The 12,044-nt window shown below is 35.0% G+C and overlaps 1 protein-coding gene across 1 annotated transcript in view; it reads left to right on the top strand.

The window, feature by feature from the left end:
- Positions 1-12,044, top strand: part of HSPA4L (heat shock protein family A (Hsp70) member 4 like) — a 56,062-nt gene that overhangs the window by 15,592 nt on the left and 28,426 nt on the right. The window contains 7 exon segments of the mRNA XM_021101609.1: positions 1,915-2,037; positions 5,175-5,274; positions 5,753-5,886; positions 8,620-8,864; positions 9,005-9,081; positions 9,874-10,025; positions 10,864-10,970. Of these exon segments, the coding sequence (XP_020957268.1) occupies positions 1,915-2,037; positions 5,175-5,274; positions 5,753-5,886; positions 8,620-8,864; positions 9,005-9,081; positions 9,874-10,025; positions 10,864-10,970 (938 nt within the window).

Genomic DNA, 12,044 nt, shown 5'->3' with positions numbered 1-12,044 from the left:
AAAGAAAAGAAAAAGAAAAAAAAGTCATATGTAAAAGGTCACCTATCATATTATTCCATTTATATGGTTATCCTGAGTCAGGCAAATCAGTAGACACATGAAACAGATTGAGTAGTTGCTAGGAGTTTTAAGCGTAAGGGGGAATGAGTTCCTCTATTGCTACAGCTACTGGGTCTCTCTTCTTAGGGTAATGAAAATGTACAACAATTACTGGTAATCAGTGCACAACTTTGAAGACACTAAAAACCACTTGATTGTACATTTCAGAAGCATAAACTTTATGCTATATGAATTATATCTCAAAGCTAAAAATTTAATGACTAATTTTAATGTGTTTTAAGCCTATGCACATATTTCCATGTTTAGAAGAGGCTTCTGACTGCAAGGTGGATGGTGAATGGTAGTAAGGAATCATGAGGCTATTACAGTGGTTCAAAGAAGACACCATAAGAGATTAAAGACAAGTTGAAAAGTTGTGACATATTTTATGTGAAATTTGTGAGTCAAGAGTTGCTGACTAGGAATCTGGATGGGTATGGTAGCAACAAATGATATAAAGAATAATATTTGCATATCCTTTAGATATGATAACTTCTGGCTAATGACTCCATGGAGCAGTTTTATTCTAAAATACTTAAATTCCTTTGCTTTTATTCTTTAAAATAGAAAATTCAAAATCATGCTTTGTCAGTAGTTGAGAAAAACTAAAGAAAAACTAAATTATTTTTAAAGTCAAAACCTAATGTTTTAACAATTTTTATGCAGTCATAGTGAATGCATGTAAGCTAGTCAAAGAAGCTTTGAAAACATTGATCAGTCCTGTGTCTAAGTTATTTCAAAGAGCTTTTTAAGTTCTTTTGAAGATTGAAGATCTTTAGCATTCAACTCCTCAAGCATTTTATCCATTTATTTTTTGACTTTTTTTTTTTTTTTTTTTTTTTTTAAGGGCCCCGCCTGCGTCATATGGAAGTTCCCAAGCTAAGGGTTGCATCTGAGCTGTAGCTGCTGGCCTACACCACAGCAACACAGGATCCAAGCTGCATCTGCAACCTACACTACAGCTCACAGCAACTTGGGATCCTTAACCCACTGAGCAAGGCCAGGGATCGAACCCGCAACCTCATGGTTCCTAGTCAGACTTGTTAACCACTGAGCCACAAAGGAACTCCAGAAGTGGTTAAAAATAACTTAAAATTTTCATGTATTTCAAATTCAGTGTTGAATTCATAGTTACTCCCAGAAGGCTTAAAGTAATAATTATTAAGTTTTTTTAAATAAGGAAATGTTTTTCTTTCTTTTCCTTTGCTAATGTTCTCATTTCCTTTTCACAAACTTACTAAAACCCAGTAAGGTGGAGTTCCCTCGATATCACAGTGGTTTAAGGACCCACCATTGTTCCTGCAGCAGTAAGGCAAGGGATTGAACACACATCCTTACGGATACCAGTCGGGTTCGTTACCACTGAGCCACAATGGGCACTCCAGATGTATTTTTTTAAATGACTATACCCATCGCATATGGAAGTTCCCAGGCCAGGGATTAAATCCTTGCAACTGATGCCACAGTTGTGGCAGTGCCAGATCCTTAATCTACTGCGCTGGGCCAGGGATTGAACCCGCAGCTCTGCAGCAACTTGAGCTGCTGTGGTCGAATTCTTAACCTACCATGCCACAACAAGAATTCCTAAAGACACTTTTGAAAATAATTCGTTTGGTTATAATACTGTGTGTAAGGCCCTGAAACTTGAGAGATGAGACGTAATTAATACTAGAGCAATCTTTTTGGTACATAACTTAATTGAGCAAGGACTTTGTATTTTTCACTGATGTATATCAATCGTGGATAGAGTAGATGCTCATAAATACTAGTTAGATGATTAAATGACTCAATAAATAACTACACTTTTGGCTTTAGGTGCGATACTTAGAAGAAGAGAGACCATTTGCAATTGAGCAAGTTACCGGAATGTTACTGGCTAAGCTTAAAGAGACTTCAGAAAATGCTTTGAAGAAACCAGTGGCTGACTGTGTGATTTCAGTACGTTTCACTTCACTAATGAACATTCTTGAATCATATTTTTCATGTGTGTTAGTATTATATTGAAATATTTTTCTTCCCTTTTCTTTTACTCTTTCTGCCGTTATGCAGTAAATAGTCTAAATCCATCTTTACTTTTATGTTAAAAATTATATTAATTGGTAAAGTTCAGGATTGAGTTTCCTATAAAGTCAATTGTGGTAATCAGTGAATCTTAAAAACACTAACGTGTATGATTAATTAGTGACTCCTGTAGCTGCCACTTATCCCTAAGAATCTTTCCAAGTAGCATGGTTAGTTAACACCCCATCTCTAGGGACCTTAACATTTATGTCAGAGGTTGAAAATACCCAGTTGGGAATTTGAGATTATGGATATTCTGTATCAGAAAGAAAAAAGATCCTTTTATAAAATGATAAAATTAGATGTATTTAACGTGTATATTTCCAGAAGTTTTGACATAATGCATATACCCACAAAACCATTATCATCACAATCAGTATAATAAACATATTCATCACCCCCGAAATCTACTTGTGCCTTTAAGATAAAAAATTTTTTATATATGAGGTGAACAACATGGTGCTTTCATATACATAGTGAAATGATAGCTACAGTCAAGCTAATTAACATATCCATCTCCTCTTATAGTTACCTTTTTAGTGTTAGTGTGGTGGAAGTACCTGAGATCTACTTGCTTAGCAAATTTCCAATATATAATACAGCTTTATTAACTGTAGTCAACATGCTGTACATTGGGTTTCTAGAACTTATTCATTCTAATAACTGAAACTTTGTACCCTTTGGCTACTGTCTCCCCATTTCTCCTACTTCCCTGCCCTTGGTAACCACCATTCTGTTCTATCCTATGAATTTGGCTTTTTTAGATTCCACATGGAAGTGTGATTATGAGGTATTTTTTTCAGAAATAAAATATCTGTGAGATATATGTAAATATATTCTTAGTATGGTCAGCTTTACTGCATATATTCAAGAGACTCATGTCATCAGAAAAGTAAAATCATAAACTCTTCAATGAACTTAGTAATTAAAATTTGTCAGGTGTATTTGGAATTTTTTAAATGAGAAAAATATTAGAGCTTAGTATTTTGTTTTCTAATAGTCATTTCATAATAGTAAGTAATAGAGTTTACCATTGGTCAGGCACTATTAGAGGTAGTTAAGATACATTAACCTATTTAATCCTCAGAACTACTCTTGAGATAGGATGTTATTAACCTCAGTTTCACAGATGAAAAAGCTGAGGCATAGAGTTGTTAAATAATTTGCCTCAAAATCAACACAGCTAATGAGTGATAGAGCTAGAAATCAGCCTGAAATAGTTCATAACTTTTTTTCACTATAGTGTTGCTTGAAAGTATGTGTCAGAATGGTGCAAATTTAAAAAATTTATCTTAAATTCAAATCCATCCTTATTTATTTAGCCATACTTGATTTTACTTTCATGTCAGAAGTTAATGTTGGAATATATTATGAACAGCATTAATTATTATGTAATTAATGCAATAGACCCATGTGAGCTGTACAAGGGGAAGTATGTTCTGTTTTATGCACAGTCTTATCCCTAATGGCTAGAAAAGTACCTGGCACATAAGTGCTCAGTGAATATTAAGTAAACCATACCTTATAATTTAGATTTTTGTCAGAGGGGTAATACCAAAATCAGGATATACAAGCTTGTCAAAATTCAAGTTCTTTTCCTGATGTTATCTGTTAAATGAAACTTCTGAATTCAGAAAGCTATAAGATTGGAGGAGACTACTTATTTAAAGTTGGAAGAGCCCCAAATCATTTCATACATGAACATACTGAATTAGCTTTTTAGAAATCTGTAGACCAAATGAAAGTAATTCTTAGTTTGATAAAACTAAATAATGTCATCTTAAAAGTTTTAAATTATGGGTTTTTTTTTAATAGAAACATATTTAATGTTTTTTGCTGCTTTATAAAGAAACTCATGCTCATCATAAGTCACCTGCACTATAGTTCACTCCTTCTTTGAATTTTTTTTTTTTTTCTTTAAAGGACTTTATTTTCGAGATAGGCTACAAAATTAGTAACTAATTCTTCAGAGCAGGCACAGACTTTTCCAACTCTGGACACCTGGGTTGGAGAATCACCTTGTGGGACTGATCAACCAAGTCATGCTTTTTCTGGAGAGCACAGGGTCAGTCATTTGAGGCCCTGCATTCCTAGTCCATAGCTGATAAACGCCTATTACAGGACAGACTGAACCAAGCTGAGAGCAAAATCAGGCTAGAATCAACTTCCTTATTGCCCTGAGGAACACAGGGTGCTCTAGCCCAATTCTTTCCAAATGATAGTCCATTCAAAGTCTGTTTTCTGCCAATAGAAAACCCCAGAGGTCAGGAGTCTGAAAGTTGTAGATGGCTATGCGTGGTTGCCTTAGAGGCCCAGCAGGAGCCGTCTCCTCCAAGATCCATCCTGCAGTCTCTGATCGTGCAAACCACATAGAGTAGCACACCCACGTTCCCAGGATAGGACGACATCAGAAGAGGAACAGACGGGTGAAGGCTCGGACAAGCGCCGCAGAAGTGAAAGCTTCTTTGAAATTTAACCATTGTAAATACTTGTGATTACATTCTTCTAGTAGTACATACATCCACAAAAATGAATCATGCTATGTGACCCCTCCCTTTTAATGTAGTAAAAGTACTCTTCTATCATAGTTCAGATCAGTCTGATTCTAGCATCTACCTAGGATTCCATCATTGGGATATAACATATTTAACCAATCTCATTTTAACATATCCTTGGGTTTTTAATGTTTCATTGTTGAAGATGAGCAAATAGATATTTTTATAGACAGACCATTGGTCACAAGGAAACATTTAGATTAACATACTTTTGAAATCCTACAGTATTATTCCGTTTTACTAATTGCTTTAAATTTATGTTCGTACGTTAGGTCAAAACTTTCTGATATGAAATTGCAAACTTTATTGTTTCTTATTTATTTAGTTAGAACACCATTCTTTGCCTTAAACTGTACGTAAGTTTTAAGTGCAGTTATTTTCATTTTTCAGTTGATGAAACATTTAAATAAAGTCTTTTACGTTGAACTAATACACTTAATTACTGTTTTGAAATACTAGATTCCTAGCTTTTTCACTGATGCTGAGAGGAGATCTGTGATGGCTGCAGCCCAGGTTGCCGGTTTAAATTGTTTAAGGTTAATGAATGAAACTACTGCAGGTGAGCAGTTTGCAGTTTGAAAATCACTGTCAGTAAAATATTGTTACAGTTTTTTCCCTAATCAAAGTATTTATTTTTAAAACTATTATGTTTGAGTTCCTATATGCTTGTCATTTCGAAGAACAGCATTTTGGCAGAGATTAAACATGTTTTGCATTGTCTGTAAGAATCATTTTAGAGTTCTAGATGAGTAGAGAAAAAAATAAAAAATATTAACCAAATTATGAAAAGTTAATTTACTTTGAAATTAATTTGTTTTTTACCATACTGTTTTTTTTAAATTTTATTGTAGTCCATTTATAGTGTTTTGTCAATTTCTGCTGTGCAGCAGAGTGACCTGATTGTTCATATATATATATATTTGAAACGAATTTTGTATTACTCTACTATGTATTAAAATGTAGTATCAGCGTGACTTACCTGTTGTTTTCCAAATGATTGCTGTGCTGGAATTACCTAATCCTTTTTTCTTGCATAGTTGCACTAGCATATGGAATTTATAAACAGGATCTTCCTCCATTAGATGAAAAACCAAGAAATGTAGTATTTATTGATATGGGACATTCTGCCTATCAGGTTGCAGTTTGTGCATTTAACAAAGGAAAACTTAAAGTAAGTAAATAAGTGATTTGATATATTTAATTTTAATGGTTAAGAGCGTAAGACTGTGTAAAGAACTTTAATGCTTGGGTTTAAATCCTGGCTCTGCCACTTAAAAACTGACCTTGAGCAAGTTACTTAACCTCCCAAACCTCGGGTTCCTCACTTGAGGATACTGTCAGTAACTACCTCATAGAATTTTTGTGGACAAAATGAGTTAATGTAGGATGCTTGGAATGCTGTATGGCAAATACTATGTATTAGCTATTTTTATTGTTGAAGTGATAAGTCAGCTATCAGGGAGCATAAATTACATGTTTATAAATATACATAAGAAACATTTTCTAAAATGATTCCCATTGTCTTTAGAATCTTTTTCTGGAGTTCCTGTCGTGGCACAGTGGTTAGGGAATCTGACTAGGAACCATGAGGTTGCGGGTTCGGTCCCTGCCCTTGCTCAGTGGGTTAACGATCCGGCGTTGCTGTGAGCTGTGGTGTAGGTTGCAGACGTGGCTCAGATCCTGCATTGCTGTGGCTCTGGTGTAGGCAGGGGGCTACAGCTCTGATTCGACCCCTAGCCTGGGAACTGCCATATGCCGCGGGAGCGGCCCACAGAAATAGCAAAAAGACAAAAAAAAAAAAAAAAGAATCTTTTTCTGTCCAGGAGCCCTAATCAAAATTTTCTCTGATGTGGCATTATTTACCTTTATGTGCTTATCTTGTTTTAGCCTTTGTTTGGTTTTATACTCACTTTTACACTGATTATCTTACCTAGACCTCACATTCACTCTGTCTCCCTATAGCACACATATATAGAATTTGCTCAGAAGATTAAATACTTTGGGGGCTAAAGGGTTATCCAGCACCTTTCAGAGCCTTTTGTCTTACAGTTTTTTTTGTTGTTGTTGTTGTTGTCTTTTTACCTTTTCTTGAGCCACTCCCACAGCATATGGAGGTTCCCAGGCTAGGGGTCTAATCGGAGCTGTAGCCACTGGCTTACACCAGAGCCACAGCAACATGGGATCCGAGCCCCGTCTGTGACCCACACCACAGCTCACGGCAATGCCAGATCCCTAACCCACTGAGCAAGGCCAGGGATCGAACCCGCAACCTCATGGTTCCTAGTTGGATTTGTTAACCACTGCGCTACAATGGGAACTCCTCTTATAGTTTATATTACTATAATAGCATCATTGTTATTAGAAAATTAAAGGGAAATGACTCATAGTAAATATAGGATAATTTATTTTGCAAATTGACTTAATCCTTGGTAATTAATTAGTCTTGAATTTTAGCTTGGTTAAAAAACATTTTCTTTTCTTCATTTTTAGTGAATACCTTAGAGTAAGTAGATCTGTAGTTTTTTAGATCAGAGAAGTTTGATAAAAGCTATAGCCCTTCTCTCCAGAACAATGCACATCTGTACTAGTCACATACTTACACAATTTTGCATCTAATTTTGAGATACTGGATCTCAAGAGAAGTCTGTCCATGGATTTTCCACGCTGATCTACAGGATGGCATCCCAGTCAGACTATGCACCTGCGGCATAAGAAAGTTTCCAGGCTAGGGGTCGAATCAGAGCTGCAGCTGCCACGTACACCACAGCCACAGAAATGCAGGATCTGAGCCGAGTCTGTGACCACAGCTCACGGCAATGTCCAATCCTTAACCCGCTGATCTAGGCCAGGGATCAGACCCACATCCTCATGCATTCTAGTTTGGTTTGTTACTGCTGAGCCACAGTGGGAACTCCCACCACCCATTCTTGTGAAAAAAAGTTGATGAACCATACCAGCAGTGGGATTCTACTTTTTTAGTACTAACTATTAAAAGTACCTGGGGAGAGAGATGTCTTGGTCCTATATTTTTATGGGCTCTGGTGTTGAAGTGCTGTGACTTGTCCCCTCCTCTTACATTCCATTGCTATCAGGGATCTTCTGCTCACCAATCTTATTAAATTCTTGTCTCTCCTCTTCATGTTTTTGTTTTCTTTTTTGGCTCCTCATCTGCTCTTTTGTTCCTTCTATATAAAAATAGCCTGAAAGTTCCCATTGTGACTCAGCAGGTTACCAACCCAACTAGTATCCATGAAGATATGGGTTCAATCCCTGGCCTTGCTCAGTGGGTTAAGGATCCAGCATTGCGGTGAGCTATGCTATGGCTATGGGGTAGGATGGCAGCTGCAGCTCTGATTTTGACCCCTAGCCTAGGAATTTCCATATGCCACGAGTGCGGCCCTAAAAAGCAAAAAAAAAAAAAAAGGGAGGGGGAGAAAAAAAAAACCAAACCGGCTTTTTGGGGAGATGGGGGGAGACTAATTCCTCATTTGTAAATTGACCAATTACAATGTTTTAGATTGACTCTTCTTGGCTGTTTTTGATTATGTAGTTAGGACTGTTTCTTGGTTCTCTCAAAATTGATTTTTGGCCCACCTGTTCAGTACTCTTATAGAACAATAGGATGTGAGGTAATAAAATTTTTAGTCATTGTAACTCAGTTATTTGAGAATTAGAATTATTATTTCACTGTGGTGTATAGATCTATAACCTAAACCAAATAACTCAAAGTAGATAAATATGTTGGCTGAATATGAGTGATAAAATACGTGATTCCAAATTTGGCACCCCTGTGATTTTTGAGAAGTTCTTTGGTTTTGATTTTAATTTTAAAAGGTAGTTTTTTTGTTTTTTTGCAAAGCATCTATATTTCTGAAATTATGGTTTTCGTTTTTCAATTAAACAGGTGTTGGCTACTACTTTTGATCCATATTTGGGTGGCAGGAACTTTGATGAGGCTTTAGTAGACTACTTCTGTGATGAGTTCAAGTCAAAATATAAGATAAATGTGAAAGAAAACTCTCGGGCCTTGTTACGTTTATATCAGGAATGTGAAAAACTAAAGAAGTTAATGAGTGCAAATGCATCAGATCTTCCACTGAACATTGAGTGTTTCATGAATGACCTTGATGTTTCAAGTAAAATGAACAGGTACCATGTATGTTTTCAGCTTGGAAAGTGCTTATTTTATAATGTTTAGATCATGTATGATTTTTTTCATTCTGTTATTTTAGAAAATATGCTTGATTTTTATATCCCAAAATAATGAATTTTATTTCATTTTGCCACAGGGCTCAGTTTGAACAATTATGTGCTTCCCTCTTTGCCAGGGTTGAGCCACCATTAAAAGCAGTAATGGAACAAGCTAGTAAGTGAAAGTTACTGAACTAATCATCACAACTGTACCATGGTGTTACTTGACTGGGATAGAAAATGATAAAGCAATAAAAAATTGTAAAAATATAATTTCATGTATATTTTGAAGATTTGTATTTCTCATTTTAGAGAAGGAGATTATAACTCATTCATTATTCATAAGAAGAGGGCAACTAGAAATCTGAGTTTATAAGAACTCCTGACTCATCTTGTTTACATCATAAAATTAATGCTAGTTATATTTTGAAGGGATTTATATGTAAGTTTATGAAGATGGATGAAAAGTAGAAATGAGGACATAACTGCTTTTTGTTAAGGTTTTTGGTAATCAACCTTCTGTGGAGATTTATGAGGTGGAAGTCAAAAAAATTGAAGGACTTCGAAGAGTTACTTTAAAGCCCGTAAGGCGCTTTTCTGCCCTTGTGGTCACTTCATCATTTGGTCCAAGTGCAGTGCCTGACACGTAGATAATATCTATTAAGTTTTGCCTTTTTCTAAAATTTATTTTTACCTTTTTTCTATTTTATTTTAAGAAAATTTGAAAATCTGTTTTTTAAAAGTACTTTCCAAGGTCTACTGTTCATATTTTTTTCCCCTCTTTCTGCTGCACCTGTGGCATATGGAAATTCCCAAGCCAGGGATCGAATCTGATCCACATCTGTGACCTATGCCACAGCTGCAACAATGCTGGATCTTTAACCCACTGTGCCACAGCAGGAACGCTTCTGTTCACATTTTTATAAAGATTATCTTATTTTCTTCAATTAAACATTTTGTTTTCCAGACTTACAACGTGAAGACATAAGTAGTATAGAAATTGTAGGCGGAGCAACACGAATTCCTGCAGTAAAGGAACAGATCACTAAATTCTTTCTTAAAGACATAAGTACTACATTAAATGCTGATGAAGCTGTTGCAAGAGGATGTGCATTACAGGTATGATTATCAGTCTTTTTTGCTTTTCTTTTAAAATATGTGTTTTGTCAGAAATATGGTGATAGGCCTCAAAGAACTTGTATTTTTTTGGCTGCTTCCACAGCAGTCCCCAAGCCAGGGATCAAATCTGAGCTACAGCAGTGACAGTGCAAATCCTTAACTGCAAGGCTACCAAGGAACTCATCAAAGAACCTTTTTTTTTGGTCTTTTTTTGCCATTTCTTGGGCCGCTCCTGCAGCATATGGAGGTTCCCAGGCTAGGGGTGCAATCAGAGCTGTAGCCGCTGGCCTACACTAGAGCCACAGCAACACGGGATCCGAGCCACGTCTGCATCCTACACCACAGCTAACGGCAACGCCGGATCCTTAACCCACTGAGCAAGGCCAGGATAGAACCCAAAACCTCATGGTTCCTAGTCGGATTCATTAACCTCTGAGCCACGACAGGAACTCCCGTCGAAGAATTTTTTAATGTTACCTCGTCTAACCACTTGTCAGTAAGCTAAAATTAAATTGAAATTATTCCTGAAAAATAAGTGTATGTCTATCTCATCTGTTTTTAAACTATCATAGGAAAATGTCTATAATTGTATTGACAAAATATTTATGAATTCTTGTAACTATTTCTATTTAAAATTCTTTTTTGAGATTTAAAAATATTTTACCTTCATTTTTATAAAGCCACAGAGTACTCATACTTTAAAAGTTTATTATCCCAAAATGGTAATTTTTAAAATGTAACAGTTTTATTATAAGAACTTTATTAGGCAGTTGAATCATGGTAACTTGAGTATGTTTGGTGTTTGTTGATTTAAATACGGTATACATCTTATTTTCAGTGTGCAATTCTCTCACCAGCGTTTAAAGTGCGTGAATTTTCCATAACAGACCTTGTTCCTTATTCAATCACGTTAAGATGGAAGACCTCTTTTGAAGATGGAATTGGGTAAGATACTTCTAAAAGCCTTGGTTGTTAGCTCTTGTCATAAACAAGCAATTAAATCCACTTTAATGAATTAGAGGAATTTACACTTCTTAAACTTGTCAAACATTTTTAATTAAGATTTTAGACAAAAGGAAGACTATAAAAATTATATATAATTTATAAACCATTTATTATTGTATTATAAAAGTAAAGCATTCCAATTTTCAGATAAAAATCACAGTGTAATAGAAATATAAAAACTTAAAAACTCAATTCTCTTAGCCAGTTTTATTGAGGGTAACTATTGTTAATAGCTAGGTATATATCTATCCAGTCATTTTTCTTTGAATAGCCAAATAAAAGCATGGACTTTTTTTAAAATACATGATCTTCTGTATATCTCTGGTATAAATTGATTTTTTGAATATATATATTACCTTTCTATGTCAACAGTAACTATTATTTCAAGAATTATATGTGCCATAATTAGTACACTCACTGTAAAGTCATGTTTTTCCTGTTTCAAGCAGTGCTGTTAGGAATATCTTTGTACACAACTCCTTGTTTAGATATGTTTGGTATATGTGTAAGATAAGTGTGTAGGAGTGAAACTGAGCAAAAGGGTATGAACATTATTTTAACTAATAACTGCCTATTTATCCACTAAAAAGACTATACCAATTTATATTCCTATTAACACTGCATGAGATAATCTATTTTAGGTCATTTTCTCCTGCATATTTAAATTTAATATACTAGTAGTTTTAAAAACTTAACACTTTGTCATTAAATTTGCATTTCTGACTATTTTGAGCTGCAGTCTTTTCATGCTTTGACATTTACATTTCCTTTTCCATGAACTGCCTAGGTTTTAAATTGCTTACTTCCTTACCAAAATAAAAATCTATATTTGAAATATATTATTTCACTACTTTTCAGAAGTATGTTTTATAAAATAAAGTAAAACTGTATTTAGGTTTTGAAGTTGCTTTTAGAATTTTGTTCCGTGTTCTATACATCCACACCCCCAATAAATATAAATTTTTGTGCAACTTTCCTGATTGGAAGGTTTTTCATAACAATTTTTTTTTTTAA

The sequence above is a fragment of the Sus scrofa genome, chromosome 8 (assembly GCF_000003025.6).
Source record: "Sus scrofa isolate TJ Tabasco breed Duroc chromosome 8, Sscrofa11.1, whole genome shotgun sequence".
Classification (NCBI taxonomy): Eukaryota; Metazoa; Chordata; class Mammalia; order Artiodactyla; family Suidae; genus Sus; species Sus scrofa.
Note: the sequence above shows the minus strand (reverse complement) of the source record. Positions and strands in the feature narration are given on the sequence as shown.